Here is a 24201-nt window from a genome sequence, read left to right on the forward strand (position 1 = left end):
ATTTTCTTTATTCTGACTTCTTGAGGGGCAGTGGACAGCAGGAAAAGGTTATTTAAAATATTACAGATCGTTCTGTCCTGAAACAAGTATCAAATTGATTTTAAAAGCGCTCTACTCACATCATACAAGTAATACCAGTATCGACTGATAGCATGTAAAACTCTCAAAAGAAGAATAACATCTAATGAGGGGTCTTCAAATGTTATATTTTCAGGTGGAGTAGATATGAGGTAAATTTCCAGAGGATTTAACACCGAAGGGCATACACCATCTAGCAGAGAAAAAAAACACATTAGCAAAACAATTCAATTAGACGTTTTCCCAAGACTTAATTATTAGGCAGTATTAGCCACGGCATTTACTTAACTACAACAGTTCAGTTAAACAACTCACTAAGTAACTTACTTTTTATTTTAATAGACAGCTAAAAATATATGCTTACTATTTTTATACTACATCTGCTTTAAAAGAAGCACTATAGTGGCAGTAAACATTGTGAAAGTTCTGAAAGGACTGAGAGGAAATCTAGCATATAGCAAGGCACCACACTCACCATGCCACAATTCATCATGTTTTTTAGAATTTCTAGGGGAGGTTTTTGTGGGAGCAGTTTGTGCTCTTCCTCTTTTACCCCCAACACAGTCCTTATTGCCATCTTCATCCTCTCGCACAGGTTTGTACCTAAAAAATAAAGAGAAGTCAAAAATGTGTTGAAATGCTAACTTACAGGGAAACAAAAGCACTTTTAAAGCTATTCATTCTCAGATTTCCAGAACTTTACTTGAATAACAGTTAAAAGCAGAAAAGACAAGAACATTGCACTGGGATATGATCTAGCTTCTGAAGCAAAGTATTTCACAGCAGAGAAAAAACAGGGATCCTTTGGCTCCATGAACTGGAAGGAGAGAAGGTGAATGTATATTAACAAAACACCAAAGTGACTGAAGTTAGAGTTAGGGTTAGGTTAAGTTTTAGTGTTTTTTGGTTGCTTTATGGGCTTTTATCTGTTTGTTTTCTTCTTTAGCACATTTAAATGTTAAAAAGAAAGACTACTGAACATTAAGATGTTCAGCATACTCATGTGTCAATGTTTCTTGCAAAGCATGGTCAAAGAACACACTCTCATAGCAATCAACTGGAAAAATTACTATGAAGTTGACCATTAGTTAGTTGTATCCTGCACATTCTCTACTGTTTGTGGTCAGTTACCTAACACGAAGAATGTTTTCTCCCCATCTAGCAGGTGTCAGTTAAAATTCCCCATTTCTTGTTCACCAGCTTTACTCAGGAGCTAGCAATGAATTCTTACTAAGTTTTAAGTATCTCAAATTCAGTTTTAAGTATCAGGAAATTCAAAGCTCTACAATTTTCAAAGGGATGAAAACCAGATGGACAGCTATAGTGCAAATTTCCTGTATATACATTTAGTAAACTGGAGAAGCTATTCCCAGATTTCTCTAGGCAACTCACCAAATAGTGTGCGTTTTTGTCCAAATCCCAGCTCTTCCCAGTGGGTTGCTTTCATCATCTGTAGACTCTCTTTCTTCCTCAGCTTGTAAACTGTACTGCCTGACTGCCTGGTACACAGTCATATTGTATGGCAGCAAGTGATCTCCAATGTAAAACTGTAATCTATGTCTCACATTCCCTGAATTTAAGAATTGAGCAGCCTGAATGAAAAAAAAAAAAAAAACACACAACCACACAAGTTAGGAAAGCTAGGAAAGTTGTTGCACAGCTTTTCGTTAAGGCCCTCCTCATACTTAGAGAGCAAAAGCTTACCAAGGATTCATCTATTTCTTCATCTGACCCATCATCATCACTATCTTCATCATCTTCTCTAACTCTTCCATAGCCTAAGGCAAGAGAGGAATAAGGCATCCTCATTTGCTTTTTTTCATGAAAGGTAAGAACACTTTGGTACTCTGACTGTTATAACTTCTTAAACTTTAAAACAGTTCCAAAATACATCATTTAAAAACGGTAAGAATCAGAACTGCTAAAACAAATTATAGTATCAGCACCTGGCATCAAAACTGCCAAGCTACAGCCAGTGTGACAGCAAAGCAGTAATACTTCTGTTAGCATTTTGACTGAACTGTTTACCATAGGAAACAGTTTGACCCAGAAAAGGAGGATTCTCTACAGCTTTAATATCCTCTCTTGTGAGCAAGGTACCTTCACAGGTACCTTCCATTTGTCTTCAGCATAATCCTCACAGGTTTTTACAGACTCTACACTGACAGCAGGAACTATTCCAAAAAGGAAAACACGAGAGACTGTATAATATATAAATACCTCTAACTACAAGATATCTTTCAATGGCTTGTACCAAAGCCAGAGGATCAATCTTCACAGGTCCACCTTTCCACTGTTTCACATTAGCACAGTCTGGATGTCTTTGCAGTTGGCATTTTAACTGATGTGTATTGAAGAATTTTAAAGCTTGAGATCCTCTGTTAAGAGAAAAACTCAAAATAATTTGTGAAAAAAGTTGCTACACAAAGAATCTAATAACCATAATTGCATTAAAAATGCAGTAAAATAGTAAATATGCATAGTAAAATGTGCAGTGCAACAAGGATCAGAAATGCTCATGGAAAATGCAAGTATTCATTTCAATGGATTTTTTTTAAAATAAGGACCTAAAGAGAACATCTGAAACCTCCACTTGTTTCTTGCCAAGAAAAATTTATATATACATTCCACCTCACCAAACTATCAATACTCAAGCTAGCTGGTTTTATACAACAAGCTTCTTATCCTGGGCTGCTTCTATTTCCAGGTGCTAGTAAAAGACTGCCAAAACTTAATGCCTCAAAATCCTCGTTGACATAATCCACAGTAAAACTTACAGTCAAACAATGCTACAGGACTTTGGCTTCCCATGTTTCATTTTCTATCAGAAAGAACAACAGGATTTTGCTTCTATGATTTTATAGTTCTGGTAGTTATCCCACTTTTTACAGAAATATTATACGTAAAGGAAGAGATTACAGAGCATATACGATTTGCAAAAGCTAGTATAGAGACACTAATTTCTTCTAATAAGAAATCTGTGTAGTGCATTAATTCCCACTGATTTTAAGTTTAATAAAAAACAAGTACTGAATTTTAATGTTAGTTAGCTTAATGCTATAGTATGCTCCAGTACATCAAATGGATGTTGGATCACAATTAATGAGAAACAGAAACCTCTCCTCACTACTTTACTACCTGAGACATAGAATACCTTTGGCATTTCTAACTTTAAAGAAGAATTTTCAAAAATTCATTTTCAATGCTCCTCCTGTCATGTTGAGCTTTTAGCTAGCACCAAAAAATACTTCCAAAACTTGTATGCAGCAGTACTGAAACAGATTCACTGCTATATAATGAAGAAAACTAGTGTTGATTTATTGAAGTATAGAAAAGAAATTGTAGAAACGGGTCTTTAGTCACTCAGATTTTGTTACTTAAAACACAACTACCAATCTGGATTCCAAATTTATTCTGTATCTTAAGACTCTGGGCAGGTCTAGAGCTATTTTAAACTCTACTAACAGCCAAAACCTATCACTTAATCCACTATCATCCTAGAGAACAGAACCTATATGAATAACGAAGTTGAGCACTGTAATACACTCTCTGCGATTTAATTACTCTGTTAAAAAACAGTGTCCAAGCAATAAATAGGTTGTTTCTTTCCAATGTTTGTTACACTGGGACAAGGAAGACATTTGGATTTTTAAAGGGTAAATTTAGAGATTGTATTTATCTATCAACCCCAATTCAAATGAGACAAGTTTCAAGATGGCAAGCAAATATTTAGTAAAATATTCCATCTTCCACTGACTAAAAAAAATCGTGTCATTGCTTTTGTCTTTAACAGGGTCAGAAGTTGCCATTACCTTCTCTTCTAATTCTACTTTTACTTGTCCTTTTAGTGTTGTTTGAAACAAGTTTCAGAAAACAAAAGCTTCCAACAGAACTGTTACCTGAGCATTAATCCTTACCTGCTCCCTGTTCCATTTCCACTAGGAAAGTCATGCACTTTAACAGGAAACTGTTCCATCTGACTGAGGCAGTTGTTCATTTTATGGACTAATGCCAACAAAGGTGCATTTTCTAATGGCTCTAATCTTCCAAGGGGCTCTTCTCCAGGAAGCTGAAATATAGTCCAGTCTTTAGTTGCCTGCTTGAATTACAGCATCCTAAACAATTTGTACCATAAGTTAAGAATCCCTACTCTCAATTAAAGTAGTAGCAGTATTACGATGAGTAAATGACGTAAGTTTATGAAAGACCTGCTTCAAAGAATGCACTTTTCTGTCCTGGTTTAAACTGAATAGCCCAACAGATTTTAAGCATTTACCCTTAACCATGAGCAAAAAGCCTTTTTGAAGTTTTAATTATCTGCTTTCCTCTCTTCCAATTCAAATTCCTTCCTTTAAACAGAACACTAGTTCCTTCCAGTATTTAGTCCTAAGTGATAATATTACTATCCAAACTCTTTCCATATCAGCTTCTAAAAAGACAGAAACAAATTTTAAGTTGTTCAAGATCAGATAATCGGCCATTTTGGCATTTTTTCCACTGCCGTGTGGAACTTTCTGTAATTACAGGGTATTCAAAAAAGTTCATGACCTATAAAGACATTGAACAATGTGAAAGTTTCAGTGTCATACGACTTAGACATAAACGTAACGTTTTTTCTGTATTCCACCTTTAAGATAAGGTCAACACAGAACTTCTCAGATGGTTTTTTGAAAAAGGAAATTTGAGAGAAAGACAACTAAGAATGCCAAAAATTAACAAAAAAACTTACTGGAGAAGAAAAAAATACATGAAGAAATCTTTTCAATCTGATATCCCTGCTTACAGCTTCTTTTTCACTTTTAGATGTCAAATAGAGCAGCAGTTGTTTAACAAACCCACTATGCTGGATTTCAAATGAGGAGACGTCAGATTCCGAGACAATGCTACGGATTTCTACAAGGCACTCTGTTCCACCATCCACCTGAAAAACACGAGAGTGTGTTTTACTACCCAGAGATTAAGGGCTTAAGAAATGCTAGTTTTATTTCAAGTGCATGGAACAGCTCTAAAAGGAGGGGGAAACAAGGTTAAGTCTGGAATGTACAGTAACTCAATACAAGCAGCAATGTAGGGCAAATAACCTGAGGATAAGCACTTCTCTGTTCAAGGGGAGACATTAGAGGCAACATCTACATTTTCTCTACTTTGAGAAATCCAAGGTCCCATTTCTGTCTTATGCAAGGTAAAGATAAGCTCCAAGCAGGGGTGTTTTTCCTGTTTAAAAAGAACCCAACCAAAACCCCAATAACTCAGATTGGTGTATGTTTTACGTGATCTATGTGGGAGAGAGGAGGAGGGGAAGTTTCATATTTCAACAATTGCTCAGATCAAAGCACTCAACCAGCTCAGCTCCTGTGCTGGGTTTAGAAGTTACATGTTTGGACTACCTATCACGGACCACAACTGTCTAAAAAGCAAGGCTGAAGTTCTTGACATGCTACCACATTTACCCCAATCTGTATTTCTTCGATCATTTTAATAAAATGCTGCTTCCCTATCCTTCCTCAACTTCTTATTATAAATGGCATTGCTGTTTAAGAATAAAGTCAATCCCTGACATGTAACTGCAGAACTTTTGAATTTGAAATAAAATGCTATGCAAATGCCACATTGCTAGGACTGGTCTTTTATCATAAGTGATGTGTGTCAGAGCTTACACACTCAAAGAAATTACTCCAAGTCATAATGACTCATAAGTCAAGGCAAGAAATTACTCCTCCCCCCCAGTAAGTTTGCCACTTCTAACCTGGAGGTTGAGTTGTTCAGTTGCAGTGCAAAGTCTCTGTAATACATTTAGTGCAGGATTGCTTCCATCCATGTTTTCAGAACTAAAGTAATGTTCTACAAATTTATGGGCTTGCTCCTTAATCCAGCCCTTAATTTTTTCTCTGTAAAGAAGCACACAAAAGGCATTTAGGCATACTTAGCATTTGCATACATCAATATTACAAGCAAATACAACCTGAGCATAATTCTTTCCATGTTAAACAGCAGCCACAGAAAACCCTTTGCTTTTACTCCAACACAGACAAGGACTTTTCTCTAGAGATCACTTCTTGCATTGTTTTTCTCAGTTCTCCAATTTCTCCCCACCATGCAACTTGAAACTATTCAGATATTATTTTCCCTACCTTAATTTCTTGATTCTTTTTTCAGATTTTTTTTAAAACTGTAGTTAAGCTCCAACTCCTTTGTATCTACTACTTAATCACCTGATCATAGTCAACATCACATTACAAATATTGTGATTTTTTGTGCGTGTACCTGTTATTGGAAATGGTATCCTTGGAAGCAGCCCTTGCAAGACCACTCACTCCTGCTGTTCGTGCTGGTTCAATATTATTACTGTTGGACTGTGTGCTTAATCTTCCCCATGTTTTCGGATTTAAACTTGCCAAGAAAGAAGATTTAGGAGACTGAGTAGTTGTAGGGCTTTTAGCTGGAGGAAGTAAAGACAAAATTTAAGAGAATCAACAGGTTTATTACAGCTAGCTATTTCTGCAATTTGTAAGCTTACTTTAAAAGGAGATAAAGGTATCATACTTTAAGAATTATTTACCTTGATTGTCTACTTTGTCATCATCTCTTGGAGGGGAGTATTTTGGTCTCCTTGGCCCTCGTTTTGGCAGTCTTTTTCTCTTTAGAACATCACTCAGTCGTCTGTCCAATTTTAAAAATAAAGATATTTATTTCCACCCATGAATATAAACTCATGTACACACCTCTCCCTCAGTTTGAAATGCATCTGCCAACTACTTCCTCGAGAATTAAAGAATGGGTTCCATCCCATAACAAAGGCATTCCCTTCTCTAGGAGCAGGGGCCTCAACTCTACAATTGACAGGACAAACTCCACCCAGAAAGAAAGGGTTTTTCTGGTTGTCATCTTTCTATTATGAGCAGCCAAATACAGCCAGAGGCAACACAGAACAGAGGTTCCTCATGATTTTCATGCTTTAATTTGTCTAACCATTTGATCACCCATTCATTTGAATACACTTAAAATGAAAAAAAAATTCCACAAATCTCTACTGAATAAACACCAACCAGCACTGGATATTTGACATGCCTCCCCTATAAATGCCCAGAAAACACTTCTTCAACCATTTGTGGCATTTCTACTCATCAATCACTACATTTCAAAAGATCACATATTTCAATTCCTGTTTAAAGTGACAAATATTTGACCTTTTAAATAAGAGCAAACTAGTAATTTATTCCTACACTGTACTTAAATTCTACAAGTGTTCAAAGTGATTGCCTTCCAACAAAACTTAATAAGGATAATTTCTTTTTTCTCCAGCAGAAAGGAACCATACCCCATAGCTCTGAAATAATCACTGTCCTCAACAGTTAGATGAGACTACAGGCTGCTGCTTTTGACATTCTCCCAAGACAGAAAATTATTTAATATAATTATGACCTAACTATCAGATCACTGTTTTTTTTTTTCTTTTAAACATTTAATATAAAATGAATCAAAACTACCCATTAAAAATTCAACACCATTCCAATTTAGTTCTTTAGAGGAAAATACTACAGCAAAATGCAGATGATAATGTGGGCAGCCCATGTCACTCTAGATGTTTTTGGTTTGTTTTTTTTTAAATAAGAAAAAAAACCCCCAAAAGCCCACAAGAAAGCACCAAAGCCAGAAGGAACAGATCACTTTTCAGGAAGTGCACTTACCCCTGTGGGCTCAGATCCAAGGAATCCTCCCGGCTGTGCTGCAAGCTGGGAGAGCCCAAATCTGCAGCTGCATTGCTGGCAGCAGTGGCTGTCCCAGTACTTATGGTCGTAGTGGCTCCCAGCGTTCCTGAACCATTAGTGCACACTTTTGGGGGGCTTGTTAGCAAAGCCTCAGACTCTGCCAAGTTTTTCACTTGGTGCATCACCCCTTGGAGAAAGAAGAGATCTTTGTTTGGTGGGTGGGTCTGGGGTAGGGGGAGATGAGGGGGTGGTAAAGACATGGTGGCAGGAACAGGGGCATTTGAAAATGTAGAACTGACTTATTTGAACCTCTGCTTTGACTATGGCAGGATTTGCTCACCCCACCCATCAATACTAAGCTTTAAAAGCAGTTCAATCTTTTCTTCAAAAAATTAACCTACAAATCGTAAAAACAGAAAATTAGAGCTGTATGAACAGTATCTAAAGAAACCCCAAGCACAAAGACTAGTACAAAGACTTCCTGCCAAAGATTCACCAGTTTTCTCCACTAAGAATTCCCATGTAATTTCAGTGAGCCATCTTCAGCCTAAGCGAGTTCACTAGTATCTAGTAAGCCTGTACAAACTTGCTTCACATTCTGGAAACACAAGCTCATCTCCTCCCCAGTAATATGAGGACAGCTTGCACAGATCCGCCTTTATTATTCAAGAACAATATTCAATTTTCACAGCTTGGGGAGAGTGGACACACATCTTTAAAATACTACATAAAGAGGTGAACAGATGGAAAAAAAGAAACCACAATTTACCTTCTCTTCTGAAGTAAACACTAAAAATGTCAGGTAACTTTTGCATTAAAATCTCCGCCATCTGCAGGGCTCCAACTACTATCTTAAGGTCTTGACTCGACAGCATGGAGGCAATATGACTAAAAAAGATAATTTATTAGCATTAGCTTTGTGGTTTTTTGGCTGGGTTTTTTTTTTTTTAAAGCAAGTCAGTTCATCCTGCATACACAGCACTGGAGACTGAAAGCAAACTAATTTTATGGTGCTTTTATGAAAACTATCAGTAAAAAGAATGAAACAGGTCTCTTCCTACCTGTATTACTTTTACCATGTTTTAACGTGGCATAAAGGAGAGAGTCATTTATAAACACAGTGTTCTGGAACTTGGTACTATCTTGGAAAAACTATTTGGTATATTTTCCAGTTGCATCCTCAGATCTCCAACTTTGTGTGTAACATGTACAAGATGTTTCATGATTAAAACTTACCAGTTGAATGCTATTAGTGTCTGTTAGTGCTCACATTTTATTACCTTGCCCTCAGAGCTATCTTGCCCTCAGAGAATTTCATAGGCAAGTCTTAGAAATAAAAACCAATAAAGGGTAATATTAGACTCCTAGTACACACAACCAGAGGCCATCTAAGTTTCTAGTAAGAATATCTAGCATTCACAACTATTGCAAAATCTATGATGCAAAAAAATCCTGCAGAGCTGGTAGCCTCAGTTTTTGGAAAATAAGACTTGAAAAATATCATTTTTCCGTGGAAAAGATGATTCAAAAAAGTAATCACAAGTTTGAGCTGTAAGCTCAAAATTAATTTCATTTGCAGCAGTTAATGAACCCACCTTGAAACAGCATGGTTTTTCAGCACATCCTTCAGAAGTTCAGCATCAGCAAAATAAATTATCCTAAGAATTGCTCTAAGGCACTTGTGTCTAACAGCAGGTCCAGCTGAAGAACTATATACTTCATAAAGAACACCAAACAGTGTTTTGATAAAAGATTTTGCCAGTTCTGGGTCCTCTTTCATTAATTGTGCTCGAGCATCATCCTTCTTCAATTCCGAATGTCCACCTGTGAGAAAACACACAACAAATCACTGGACAGATCTCTGCATCTCTGTTGTCATCATCAGTTTTCTTTTGTTAAAATCTATTTAATTCAGCTCTCAAATTGAACAGATAAAATTCAGGAACCGGAAATCAAAGTGAGTAAAGTAGGTACAAAACCTCCTCTTTCAGGAAGTTTAATTTTTTTTCTTCAGTTCTCTTACTCATTTCTGTATAATAGTAAGAAGCCCACATGGAGTCTTGGTTAAATAAAAGAGCTGTATGAATAGAATTGTTTCAGAAATCCCAAGTCAGGAACACCCACAGCTCCCTCCCAGTTCGATACATTTTCAGGTCCCAGGAGGATTTTACATATGAAAAAGCACACATGTCAACAGTATGAGTATTGTTATGCAGCTTTCTTCATGTACATCAGAATAGCTTGATGTTCCACAGAAGCCATAAGAAATTCATTAGTTAAACAGTAAACTGCTGCACAACCCAGCATAAATTAGCCAGAGCTAGAGCCAGGTGTTTCCTGAGCTGTACTTACTAGTGTTTGTATTGGCTAAAGGGTTTGGTTTTCGCTGAATGGCACGAGCTGTTCCAGTATCCTCATTTATTTGCTGCATAGAGTTAAAATCAATAGTATAGACACGCCCAAGTGTAGATAGGCTTATCTCATCCTCACCAACCTGATGAGCTGCCTAAAATCAAGGAAGAGTTTAAAGTTAAGAAAATCCTAAGAAACAGAAAACTAAATGAAAGGTGAGAAGGATAACACAGTAGGAAAAACAGCGACAGAAATACAGTAAGAACAGCGATTAAGTGATTTGGTATGGCTGAACACCAAAATAGTGCAATATTACAGCAGGATGTTTGAGGAAACTTGTGTTTCTTACTCAGAAAGATCAAGAGTGATATTTTTAAAGACAGAGAAAGCACTCAGTTCCCTATACAGTCACATGCAGATTTGAAAAGCATCACCACACAAACGTGTGGAATTACTACCTCTATTATTCGACTATCAATCCTGTTATAGGGATGCCAGAGACCCCTGTCATCTCGCCATTGCCATATTGCACCATCTGTATTTTGTGCATTTCCTTTCTTTAGCATAGTATCAACAGCAAAGATTCCCTCTTTTGGCAGGCAAGGCATCAGTTCACTGTAAAGAACATTAAAACAGTATTTTACTAGAAGTATACATTCAAGTCCATCTAAGACTGAAAACTGTTTGCCTTATTTTAGTGAAGTTAAGAATTTTAACACAGCAATCATGCCCAAAATTCAGGACTGCAAGACTTACCAGATAAGAGAAGTAAGTTCGTAAAGTTCTTGAGGACTTCGTGGAACAAGGTCAATTTGTTCTTGACAACCCCCATTTGAGGCTCCACAAAGGAGGAAGTGAAGCGTTTCTGCAATATCTATAAAAATTATTATTCATGAGACTGCCTGCATCAGATATGGATTCCATTTGCTGTTGGACACTACACAGAAGAGATAGTTACTACCCAAAGCAAATAGAGAGTAGGACAAAAGTGTTTCTTTGAACACATTTCTTAGTGTTTCTTCTCAGGTCTAGGGTTTGTGGCTTTTTTGGGGGTTGTGTTTTTTTCCTTTAGGGGACAACTAGGGGAGAGATACCACTAAACATACAAGACACAGAAGAAAACAGGGAAAGATACAGGGCAGTGGAAGCAGTCAGTCAAAATGTGTGAGAGATGGAACAAAGGAAACAAGTGACAACTAAGACAGCTCTACAGCAGTTACTTTTGTTACTGTTTTACCCTTAGAAGTTGTAGTTAGAGCACATGATTCCCCCACATGGTAAAAACTAAGAAAAGAATTATTCAGCTTGTGCTGGAATGAGAGTAGTTTGTGCAGCCAATACAGACTCAAAATTAAGTGAGCACTGCAATGACAACAGCTAGAACTAGAAAAAGGATAAAAACCCCTCTGGATAAAAGCTTTCAACAAGTTTAGTTAAACTTTTTATCCCAGAGGAAAATAGCAAGAGAAAAATTAGAAGAACAGAATATTTATATAATCAAGTGCATAGAGGTCCACACTGACTGTAGGCATTAATGTGAACAGGCCCCCTAGAACATGGAAGAGCAAGAACTCACTTTGCTTCATAAGCTGGACTGCAAGTGTGGGGCAGTTGGAGCACATCAGGGAGAACATGCGCACCACCATGATGAACATTCCTGAGCTCAGGATAGGAGGTGTCACAACCAAGAGCTGCTGGATATTTGTTAACAAGTCCTTGGAAGCAACCTGCTGCAGCAAGTTCTTCAGGAGGGAACAACAAAATGGGAAACATTAGTCCTTGAAACGTGAGCCCTCAAGACAAACAGGGTGGGTGGACAAGAACGTAGAAACGCACCCCCATCCACACTCTTACCTCTTCATGCTGGAAGTTGTCCACTAGCCGTGCAAAACACAGACAAGTGCTTTCAACAGACTTTTTGTCCTGTTATAAAAAAGTTTTGTTTAAATTGAAGTATTTTAACTTGCATTAGAACATCCTTATCATTTTAGGCATTCAAAGAATTTCTGCAAAAAGGCCAGTCTAATCACATTTTACAGAGTACTACAGCTCTGACTTTTAAATTCACTGACAGTCTAAACTGACCTAATGACACAGCTGTGCTTCCTATATATTCCCTGGGAAACATCCCCCACTTGCAACAAATACCTTTAGGGACCTTTAGGGATGAATAAATTGATCTCTAATATTCTTTTTGGATTCTGCAATGAGTAAACAACAGGAAAAAGAGCGACAAAGCCAAAGTAAGAGCAGTTAAAGACAACAAGCTGGAGTGAAGGCTGCTGTTCTTCAGACTACATGAAGCCTAATTTTGATATTGTAGAGCACAGACAACACAGCAAATTCAAGGACACAAGTAAAGACTGCCCTGAAAATAGCTCTCATTAAAAGCTCCGTGAAATGCTCAAAAAAGTTCACCTTTCATAAGTTCAAAAAGTTGACCTTTCACCTAACATAATCAAACACTAATTGTAAGGGTGGCTGAGCACTGAAGAGGTTAGCCTGAAAGATTAACTCTCCATCCTTGGAGATACTTAAAAACAGAAAAACCCAACATCTGGACATGCTCCTGGGCAATCTGCTCTAGCTCACCTTGGAGGGGAGCTAGGACTAGGTTACAGAGCTCTCTTCCAATTTCAACTATTCTGTTAAGACCTAACTCAAGATTCTTTTCCAGAAAACTTTCACTTCAAAATTTCTTGAAATCTTACTTTGATGGGTTGTAGCTTCTCTTCAAAGATCAGCATCAGTACTTGCCCCTACTACTGGTGAGAATGGTGCTTCCTGTTTCTAAAGTACAATCTAAAGCTGTCATTTGGCTTCTTAGAAGCTGCCTCAAAGATTCAACTAGTCTTTCAGCAAGATGATGTAGGCAAAATTAAGAATAGCACAAGAATACACAAAGCCATTACCTGGAAGCTTCCAATTAGTTGCATTTGTTAACAAACAAAATATTTCCCCTTTTTCATCTTTTTAACAGGGATCTGCCAACCAAGCAGATCACAAAAATCTCTTTGGTGCACCAGTCATTATAAGTGCTCATTTATGAGCAAAGCAGCACTGCAGAATGCGTAGCCCTTAGGAGCCCCTTGATTTCAGATTCATCACTTCAAACTATTGTACAAAAGCAGAAGTTTTTTAAAATGCCATAAACTACCCCAAAAAGTTAAAGCACAAAAAAACCCACAAAAATCAGAACTGAGTGTGTTCCAAATTTGAAGTGGGAGAAAACCTTGCAACCATCTGTTAAGAAAAAGTAAAACCAGCAATGCTACTGGACTTCCTCTTACTAATACCTTTGTTCTTACAAGGACTACAAAACTATTACTTCATGCTTTAAGTACCTTATTTGTCTTGTTTTATAAAATGTCACGTTTACAGAACCACAAAAGGTCCATATGTACATTGGTATATCACAATTTGACAGAATAGAAACTTCCTGTCAATTATCACCCTGCAAAGGCAAATAATACACAGAAAAGAACCAGGTATCTGGAGACATCTTTGAACTGCTTTCAAAATCAAAAGGTTCCATTTCTTAACTTCTTACCTGATGGGTTAACCTTTGTGTTAGCAGTGGCAAAGAGTCTGCCACAAAGTGAAACTCATCAGGTGTTATACTCTGGCAGCAGTTGGCAGCAATAGCTAGTGCATTCCTTTGTGCATTTATACTGAAGAATTCCAGATACAGCAAACAGTCTGCCAACCCACCCTGTAACAAAACAGATAAACACTTTCACTCTCAGTACTGCTGAAGTCACAGAAAGGTGTTTCTTTATTTCACCTTCACAGAAGATCACCAAGATGTAGAACTGGCAGAAGCAAACTGCCTTTGTTTGGTTTTACTTACTGCCTGCAGAATGGCTTTACTGTGCCTGCGTGACAACATCTCCAGGGCTGTAAGCGCCTGCTCTGCCACATCAATGCACTGGATAACTTGCAGCTACAAGAAAATAAAACAGCTTGTACATCAATTTCTAAACTGATTTGCAAAAATTATCTTGACTAGCACTCAGACATAGAGCCTCTACTAAGACACATAAGAGCTAATGAAGCCAGCTCTGACCAAGCCTGCCAGTTTAAGGCTACCTCAGCCATGGAGCTACTCCAAGAGGCAACAGCTTACTTAATTCTACATTCTGTATGTTTGCAACACCAATCCAATAAAAAGTTCTCAGTGAAGGAGAAAGCACTTTTCAGTAAGGGTGGGAGCAAAGATTAAGGCAGGCTTTAGAAATTTCTCACATATTTTATATCATCTTATAAGCCACGAAAAGAAGCCATCATCTTAATGGCATTTCTTAAAGCTAAAACCAAAGATAAAATCTCCTCATGCTGTTTTATCACTATTTTGACTTCATTTTACCTTTTCCAAGAAGACAGGAATTGCATCTACCACTACAGCAGATGATCTGGGAAGTGCTTCCATCATGTATGTTAAGGCCCGACATGCATGATTCATCTATTAAATATACAGATATTTGATTTTAAGTTCAGATAACGTTTTTATATTTCAAAAGCTTCTTAAATATTACAAACTACTTACAATGTCAAAGTTGTGCTCCATCTGCAGCAGTGTTATCTGTTTAAAAAAAAAGTATTGTTTGTTTAGAAGAATGTATCTAGATATTATCATAAAAAGGGTATAAATCACTACTGTAGCTTTTGATTCAGGATTCTGAATGTTAGTAAGAATTCCAAAAGAACCATTACCTACCCTTGAGCTATTAAATACTAATAGGACTATCAATTTAGCAAAACATCGTCTTAAAACCAAATAGTAAGACATATACACACACTTACAAGTAAGACAACATAAATAACGATGACTTAATTTAAGCAAGACATTGCATGAAATATTATATCCTCCAACAGAAATCTGAGATTAAATCTTTACCAAAGCTGGTACAACACTCTTGACTGGAAATCCTCCTAATGTTTCTTCATTTCCCATAACCAACAGCTGGCACATCTCAATCACTGCCTGTAGCTGCTGACTTTCATCAGTGGCTTGGAGACCTTGTAAAAGCTGTTGAGCTTTAGAACCTAGATATCCAGAAAAAAAATTAGGAAAAAAGGTATTAAAAAGTATTCAAGGGATCTGCTGTGCTATACTTCTGCCAGAGTGGAAGACCAGAGATAGTTTGTTTTCCTCTGTATTTGTAGTTTCATTTCCTTTCCCTGTCATAAAAAGGGGGAATAGGGAAGGGAGACAAAATCTCACTCTTGGCTGCCTTTCCAGTGCAGACTGGTCAGCACAGGGAGTCCGCCACACTGCTCAGCACAGCCATCTTGCCAACCTACAGCAGGTGCCAGAACCCAAGCCATCCCACCTCTGTGCAGCAAAGGACTTTGCAACACCCCCGACAATACAGCACATGGAGCACCCGTGAGACCCCATCCTCTTCTTGGCATGCAGTGTAGCAGACTGCCTCTGGCTCTTCTGGGAAGCCAGACTTGGACTGTAAGGTGCACATCTCATCCAGCTGCATAGTGCAGACTCGGTGCAACAAGTCTAAGGACCCACGTTCTCACTGAAAACATCTAAAGGAAATTCATTCTGTCCGAAACCTAAGATACTTTTGAAACTAAAACAAACATAACTTAGAACTGACATCTATTAAGCTAGCTTAAGCATTTGTTTAAAGCTAGCAAAAAACCCAATGGGGTTGGAGAGGTCTTTTGTTAAGCAGCCCATCATGCAAAAGAAAAAGATAAGGAGGGGTGAAAAGGCAAGAACCCTCCCTTCCCCACCTAGAAGGGAACATTAAGATGCCCCAAAAAAGAAAAGCAAAGAAATACAGCTAAGGCAAATTTTTCTTCCTTAAAGGAAGACAAGCAAATTACAATTGTTGACAAGTAGTCTAGCACTACCATGACATACAAGTCTCCAACATGTAAAATACTATATTAAACTATGATGCTAATACAAATATTAGATTTACTATTGGCTGAATTCTACTAGTCTGGAAGTGGAAAGAATTAAGTCAAATTAGACAAACTTTGCTTACTAGCTCCACTTCCAATTGTCCTGTGGAAGAGCTGCGACATCCGAGGACCAAGAGGGCCAAACAGGTGAGGAGGAAGACCCCTAGCCTCTAATAGAGCTAAAAGCAAACAGAGGATAACAGCCATTGTCAAAGCTTCTATGTATATTTTTTAAAGCTTAAATTCCGTGATGTTATCATTTAAGACTCTAGAATTTTGATACTTTAAGAGTTAGGCTTAGATGATTGCAGCTACCTCAATTTTGAAAAAACACCAAAAAGATGACCTTAAAGGAACAAAGCAAGTAAACTAATTTTAGTTTGTATCAGAGCATTAAGATCCTTTATGAAGTCACCCGCTGAGTTTCCACAGCTGTATATTTCACAAAAGTAATCTAATCTATTGAACTCTTACAAGCCTAGAGCCAGAAGAGCAGATACATCAGGCTGCAATTTCAAATCTGAACTCAAACTACACAGGATAGGCTAAGCTTATTTTCATGTTTCCAGGACCTGCAGACACTACTATGAAAAAAATGACACTGAAAAACAAGTTCAACATGTGAACATATGTTCATTATGTGTTGATGAGCAGGGCAGGGAAGAACTCTGCTACTATATTAGCAGATTTCTCTTTTGATTGATTTTCAACACTTTACAGCACTGTTACTTAAGCAAAACTAAGTGGGTGATTCTGATTTTTATTGTAGCAACTGCGACTATTGCTGATCAATAAAACAATCATTAATAGTGAAAACCAATTTAGCCCAATATTCTTAATGCATACCTATACTTACTGAAAACTATAAGCAAGTGAACTGATACTGACAGCACTTACTTCCACATTAAATATCCAGATTAACAAAAACCTATCGTTTGCAAGGGAGATCATCATCTCAGGACTGCCTGCAATGCAGTAGCAAAATCATGAGACCAGTTGCAGGACATGCAAACTGAGTTTATACCTGTCGTACTCTCTCGTTTTGAGAAACCAGAATCCTTTAGCCCAAGCACAAAAGCAAGCATTTTAAGAACATTCAGATTTTTCTTTTGTCAAAGCCTAGAGCAACATGGGTATCAATAACAAGCACAAAAAAAAAATTTGTTATCCAGAAGCAGGCAGAGTATACCTAACCTGGCCCAACCTAGCCTCTAACCTTAAAACATGCTTGCAAAGAGTATTTTCATATTTGAGCTTACACACTTAATAGGACTGAGTTCTCAGTTCTCTCTCCCCCCACCTCCTCCTAGAAAATCATCAGTAGTAGGGTATTACACACCACTTAATTAAATTAATAAAGACACTATCCCACCCTCCTAAAGACATCCTTGCAACTTTTGTGAATTAAGGCTTGTAAATCCCTACTTCAGAATTACTGCAAGCAAAACCACATTCACAGACAGTGAAATAAAATGCAGACTTCCCAGCTGAATGTCATACAGAATTTGTGTAGGTATGGTGATTTATAGGCTAACAACAAAAAAAGGTAAATTAGAAACAACTTTTATACCTTGTAATCTTCCCATCTCAGAATCATCTGACTCGCTTTCTCCAGAAGTTGTCATACCTACAGCTCCAGCAACAGAACTAGAAGCTAAAGAAGCAATAAGAGATAAAGACACTGTAACTTGTATTAAAAGCCACAACACTCACATCAGAAAAAGGCTCCGCCATCAAAAGCGCGCTCTGCATTTAACACTGCCACCAGCAAACTCCTGTAAAACTTCCATTTTAAAACAGACCAGCCTAGAGGACTAGTACTTCCCAAACGCTGAAGAGAATAGCTTTATCAACACAAGATAATTAAAAAAAAAAAATACAGCTAAGTCCATAAAATATTTCAGACAGATTTACCTGTATCCTTAATAAATGCATACTTTTCTTAATTAAGGCATTATGCTGTACTTAGTTTTCATTGCTTCTTTTTGCACTGATGTAGCCAGCTCTAAGCATAGAATGTTTAATACTTCATTCAGCATAATTACTGCACAGCTCCTTTGAGCTCACTAATTAGGACCAGATGATAAAATTATCATCTAATAGAACTATGCAAGTAACAGTATTCAACTTGGCCACAAATATCTCCAGTACAGACATGCTTGCAATTTCAACAGAAAATCTAGAATATTTATGAGTAGTTTTAACAGAGCTTTTACAGGTAATGCATGCCTTCTGTATTCTGAACAGTTTGATATCTTTTCAGATGGTGGTATTTATGTAGCCTCAGCTGAAGTCACTTTTTTGAAAAGTAGCAGAAGCTTAAAAACTAACATCTGGATTACTGGATGTAGTTTGGATACTAGAAAAATCATAAGTGAAACATGTACCAAATCGCCAAAGAATCAATCAAATGTAAGAGTCCCTCTCACTCACAAAGCTTCTAGCATTGTTTTCCAGCATAAGTCATTTCTCTTCAGAACTTAACTGATTTAACTGTTTTTAAATGCAAAGAATTTTATAGTAACAACTATGCTAAAAATTCTTCAGGTGGAGTTCCTTCTTACCTGCAGCTCCCTGGGGAGGGTCATCTGTCCGTGCAGCTGAAGAGTTAACTCCATCCTGGTTGTTGTCAGGATCAGCCATCTTCTCCTGTCGGCGAGCTTCAGCTGCTCCTCTTTTGCCCAGGCCAGAGCCTCGCCGACTAAAGGTTCAAAATACAAAATTTCAGACTTTATGAACTAAGACAAGAGATTTATTAATATAAGCTTACTCAAGACTGCATAATGCTTATGCAACATCACTGCCACAACACTGCCCAAATGAGTGATTTGTGGAAGAATCAATTTTCCCAAAACTATCCAACCCTTCTGTAGACTCCCTGCCCTGCAGTGATTTGTATACACGAAGGCATTACAGACAGGTCCTAACAGTATACATTTCAATACCAGGCAGTCTACTAAAATGTAACAGCAAAAATGAGCAAGCTTAAAGTAACTATTAGTTATAATTCACATACACATTTGAGAAGGCCGATAATAGAGCAAATCATGTTTAGAGGAAGTTCTGAACTACTGAAAGCAAGAAGAGGACTCTGACATTCATCTTGGTTTTCAGTGTCAGAACAAGTTTGAGAGGATGAGCCTATTTAGATTTGCAGTCTTAAATACTACAGCCTTCATCACTACAAATACATACGCCTTCAAAATAAACAGTCAAATTCAAATACACACATGACAACAAAATAAAGACTTCAGAAGTGTTTTTAATGGTATAGAAGAGGGAAAAGAGGATGTGCTAGAAGTACTAAACAGTCTAGACATAAGAACAAAAATAAACCTCGTTAAGCTTCCTATATCTAGTCCCACAAAATATGCAACTACAGAAGTTTATTGCATCACAGGATACATTAACTGTGCCCTCCCATTTAATCTACCAACTGTTTAAAATGACTAAGTCGGGACTACTTCTCTGCACCAGGAAGTACATTAAGTACTTAGATGCAGATCAGATGAAACTGCTGACAAGTTGAGTCAGGTTAACCGTGCACCCTATTAAAACTGACTTCTGCATGGTACCACAAAGTCTTATTTTTCAAAGCAATTATCTATGTCACTATTCACGATGGACAGTAGTTCAGCACTACTGTCTGTCTTCTTAAACACCTAAGGACAGGATTACTTCAGTTTGTGATTCTGGCTTTGGCTGTTTCACTTCCTCCACCTCCACAGCTGAGGGACTTACCCTAAGTCTGATGGTGACAAATCCTATGTGCTATCCATGACACCAGTGTGCAGAGTAATCCAGCAGGCCTGAAAAGCTACAGGTACTTTTACAACAGCCAAGCCAGAGACAGACAAGGCCAATTTTCATGCATGAAATGACATGAATACCAACTCATTGTAGTAATCAAGTTTCATTTCCCTAAGTTTTACCTGGTGCTAGCACAGGAGCCCGTGGTCTTTTGCCGTGTGCTCCGCCGTAAACTGGGGAGCTCAGCAGGTGGTGATTCACTGCGCTTCTTGGTAGATTTTCTTAGACCTATGCAATATGTAAAGAATTGAGAGTAAATCAGTCTTTAAATACACAGCAGTTTTATAAAGGAATTGAACTTTTGTGTACAGGAAACCTCTACATAGAAGTACAGCTTCTACATAAGAACCACAATAAGCCCACATCAATTTCAGTCAGATTACACTGAATGCTATACCAGTAATATAAAGGTTCAGACTCATTTACTTTCACTCATGGAGTTAAGTAATAGTAACCTCCAAGTTTTTATGCAGGCACCTTTTACTAAACTATATACTACAGATCATCTTTCTCATGCTAAATACGTACCACATTAATATTATTTCTATGTTCAAACAATTAAAAGAAGATGCTTTAGCCTTAAACAGAAAAAAGAAACTACATTTCGAGAGGGAGGGCAGTGGTGATTGCAATCTCAACTTTTAGTCAGTTTTATTCACACTAATATGGCTTAAAAATAACTGTCTTCAATCAGAACCAAGCTCTCCTCCAGGAGTCAAGCACTGTCAGTGCTGAGATTTATCCCATGTATTATTTGTGTTCCTATTTCAACTACAGCCCTTCAGCCCCTCTTAATGTCATAATGCCATCCTAGATGTAAATAAGCAAGCACATCCTGACAGCTTTGAAAAAAAGAGTTCCAGTGTTTAATTTACAAGCATTTGCACTGTTGAAAACTGACCCAATTGATAATCATTTGCTCTAGGTGACAAAGCCTTTGTTCTGATAACATCCCACCACAGAACCGAACTGAACACACAAGAACCCCATGCAATACAACATTCCCAGATAATTGTCACAAGCTTACTACCAGGTTGAAATATCCAATGACAGCCTCCAAAGCATAAAACTGATAATTTAGGGTAAAAATAAAAAGCTTTTATCAGGCCCAGTTTAACATTGCAGTGACCCCATCCACACTCCTCCACAATAAATAAATATAACAGAAGAGAACATCATAACATTGATTTCAGGCTATTATTACTAGAACAGATGCAAACAATTTCGAAAAGTAAGTTAGATCACTGCTCCCTCTTCTGGCAACAAAGCAGAAATAAAACATACTTAAACATGCAATGCATTTGAGTTCAGAAGTTATCAACTTAGCTCCTATCTCCTTAATCCTAAAATATTCCAGGAATGCAGAGTTGTGGTGGTACTGAGGGATGAAATGACAACTCTGACTGCATATTTAATAGAAAAGGAAAAGTGATCTATAAAACTATTACTGATCTGGCCAAGAGTGTGTCCTTTCAAACACCACAGCATATTTGACCCAGAAACACAATGCTGTGTGCAGTTGAAGTCTATGCAGATGAAGGTGAACCTGATATTCATGTTTTTACCACACACTTGGCTTAGCAACTGAAGAAATTTGGCAACCTTAAGAACAACAATGTTCTGTATTTAAAAGCCACCAATCACTGAACTGAAGCAGGCCAGACACTTGAATTTCCACATGGTCTGTACATATAAAATACAAGTAACTTTTCTGAATTAAAAAAGCAGTGGCATTTTTCCTACATATGCTTTGAAACCAAAACTGTAAGTTGAAGTTACCACAGCACAGTGACTCAAACCTTACTTATGTACAGTATATGTAATACTTGGGGGGGGTGGCAGATGTGACAGGAGAAAACATGTCATAAGGTAGAGATACAAGACAAAACTCATTTGAAATGGTTGCAGCAGGATCCCATGCCATAGCTACGCTTCTCAAGCAGTCAGAAGTACAACGAAACATCAAAATCTCACTCAGAGCTGGTTGTATTTTACACTAGTAAAATGTATTCTTCAACTGGCATTAGGTACTACTCCACAGGTAAAATGTGTTTGTATCTCAACTGAGTTAAGCTACACCTTCTCACATATAACACATATTGAAAACTAGGTTACTCAGTACCTATAACACTATGGTGAAATTGTAAGTGAAATGCACTTTTGCTTTACATTAGAAGAATAAATTAAATCATCTTCACACAGTAGTGCTCACTGGGGAAAATAAGGCACATTTTCATCCTTAATGTCAGCACACCATTTACTACTTCAAATCTGTGGGTAGTCATTTTCACGTAGTCAAACCTAAATTAGCTAACTTCATATTAGCTTAGTAATGGGCTATTGATGAGACACCACACATCCACTGTAAGAGAAGACTGACTTAACTTCTATCAAAACAGGATTTCTGCTAAGGGCAAGAGTTTCACAAAGCAGCAGAGCCAGCTCAACAGCTTACTGTTGTTTACAAGTATGGCTCATCCATCTCTTGTTTTCCCCAAATCAATCCCAGATTTACAAAGTACACATCTGACACACACTTTCCTGTTTTAGTATTCTGCCAGTTTGGTGAGCAGAGCTTGACTAAGGGTCAGATGAGCCCAGACACCAAGCAGTAGGGCAAAGATGCAATAAAATGGGTTGTCCTTTTTCATAAGTGGCATTAAATAAGCTGAGCCATCTCTTTAAACTGAATTATCTCAGAGGGTTATACAAAATGTAGTTACCCAGTTACTGCTTGGTGGGTAAGCTCAGAAGAACTGAGTACATTTTCTCCTGCTGGCCAAGAACGTTCCACTTGTCAGATCCTTCTATGTGTTTCTTTACCCACCTCCCTCTATTAATTCTACAGGCTAAAAGAGAAAGTGAAGTCTTCTCACAGCATGTTCCTTTCCTGCTGGTCGATGCCACTCTGCCCTTAAGAAGCTTTCTTAATCAACTTTAAGTCAATCTTACCACCTGCATCTTTTGCAAATCCTTCAAGTCTTCCCAATACCATAAACTTCAGAGTAATTTCTAATTTCTTCAGACTGAGCCTTCTTCCTTCCACTCACATTGTCAGTAAAATTCGGGATGGCTAGCACAGCCTTGAAACTGGAGGTTAGTCCTGTGTCTTTAGGAGTTGCAGGAGGCTGAATGTGGCTAACATGCACCAGTAAATAGAGCACAGACAGTGTTCAGGAAAATGAGATTAAAGATGCCCTGTGTATGCCTGATGGAGGAAAGCACCAGTCACACGTCACAGACAGCAAGGCTCTCAGAGGAATTGGTTTGATGTTCACCTCCAAAAGTTGTTTACTCAGCACTATTCCTGTAATACACAGAGCAATTGTCACAGACTCAAAGAAAGGCTGGGGCTGAAACGACCTTCAGAGATCATCCAATCCCACTGCTACAGCAGGTTCACTGGTCATGTCCAGGCACGTTATGAGTATCTCCAGAAAAGCAGACTACATGGTCTCTCTGGGCAGCCTGTTCGACTGCTCAGTCACCCTCAGAGGTTTTTCTTCTTATTCAGTGGAACTTCCTGTATTCAGTTTGTGTCCTCTGCTGCTTGTCACCACCGAAAAAAGTCTGGCCTCAGTCTCTTGACAACCACCCCTGAAGTATTTGTATACGTTGATAAGTCATCTTTTCTCCAGGCTAAACAGGCCCAGATGTCTCAGCCTTTCCTCATAAGCATTGCTCCAGTCCCCTCATTACTTTCATAGCCCTCCACTGGACCTTTTCAATAGTTCCTGGTCTTCCTTGAACTGGAGAGACCAGAATTGGAGACACTGGCACTCCAGGTGGGGCCTCACCAAGGCAGAGCAGAGGAGCAGGATCAACTCTATTGATCTCTCAGCAGTGCTCCTCCTAATGCACCCAGGATTTTGTTGGTGTACTTAGCCACAAGGGCTCACTGCTGGCTCATGCACCACCTGCTCTCCACCAGGGCCTCCAGGTCCTTCTCCACAGAGTTGCTTTCCAGCAGATCAGCTCCTAACCTGCACCAGTGTGTGAAATTATGCCTCTCCAGGTGCAGGACCCTACACTTGCCTTTGAACTTCATTAGGTTCCTCTCCACCGAACTCTGCAGCTTCTCCAGGTTTAACTGAATGGCAGCACAGCCTTTGCTGTATCAGCCACACAATCTCACTTTTGTACCATCAGACTTGCTGAGGGTGCACTCTGCCCCCTAATCCAGATCATTGATGAACCAGTAGAAAAGGACTGAGCCCAATATTGACTGCTGGGCAACTCTGCCAGGTACAGGCCTCCAAATCGGGCACGGTGGTGCTGGTAACAACCTCTGAACTCTGCCATTCAGTCAGTTCTCAACCCAGTT

The 24201-nt window shown here is 38.2% G+C and overlaps 1 protein-coding gene across 5 annotated transcripts in view; it reads right to left on the minus strand.

Moving 5' to 3' along the window:
- TRIP12 (thyroid hormone receptor interactor 12) overlaps window positions 1-24201 on the minus strand; it is a 78301-nt gene that overhangs the window by 13661 nt on the left and 40439 nt on the right. For 2 of the 5 annotated variants that reach the window (XM_088170765.1, XM_014877867.2), the window contains 27 exons: window positions 20000-20105; window positions 18632-18768; window positions 17638-17721; window positions 16151-16246; window positions 15037-15185; window positions 14686-14721; window positions 14506-14601; window positions 13990-14082; window positions 13690-13851; window positions 11994-12062; window positions 11716-11881; window positions 10896-11013; window positions 10598-10754; window positions 10140-10293; window positions 9383-9611; window positions 8557-8675; window positions 7767-7974; window positions 6638-6738; window positions 6343-6517; window positions 5825-5966; window positions 4808-4999; window positions 3996-4147; window positions 2299-2456; window positions 1783-1856; window positions 1471-1670; window positions 554-681; window positions 120-271 (listed from right to left, as the gene is read on the minus strand). In XM_088170765.1, the coding sequence (XP_088026891.1) occupies window positions 120-271; window positions 554-681; window positions 1471-1670; window positions 1783-1856; window positions 2299-2456; window positions 3996-4147; window positions 4808-4999; window positions 5825-5966; window positions 6343-6517; window positions 6638-6738; window positions 7767-7974; window positions 8557-8675; window positions 9383-9611; window positions 10140-10293; window positions 10598-10754; window positions 10896-11013; window positions 11716-11881; window positions 11994-12062; window positions 13690-13851; window positions 13990-14082; window positions 14506-14601; window positions 14686-14721; window positions 15037-15185; window positions 16151-16246; window positions 17638-17721; window positions 18632-18768; window positions 20000-20105 (3653 nt within the window). Of the gene's footprint in view, window positions 1-119; window positions 272-553; window positions 682-1470; window positions 1671-1782; window positions 1857-2298; window positions 2472-3995; window positions 4148-4807; window positions 5000-5824; window positions 5967-6342; window positions 6518-6637; window positions 6739-7766; window positions 7975-8556; window positions 8676-9382; window positions 9612-10139; window positions 10294-10597; window positions 10755-10895; window positions 11014-11715; window positions 11882-11993; window positions 12063-13689; window positions 13852-13989; window positions 14083-14505; window positions 14602-14685; window positions 14722-15036; window positions 15186-16150; window positions 16247-17637; window positions 17722-18631; window positions 18769-19999; window positions 20106-24201 lie in introns of all 5 variants that reach the window. The other 3 variants (XM_014877871.2, XM_014877866.2, XM_088170764.1) reach the window with 2 other exon arrangements.

Source organism: Sturnus vulgaris, chromosome 10 (genome assembly GCF_052056855.1).
Source record: "Sturnus vulgaris isolate bStuVul1 chromosome 10, bStuVul1.hap1, whole genome shotgun sequence".
Lineage (NCBI taxonomy): Eukaryota > Metazoa > Chordata > Aves > Passeriformes > Sturnidae > Sturnus > Sturnus vulgaris.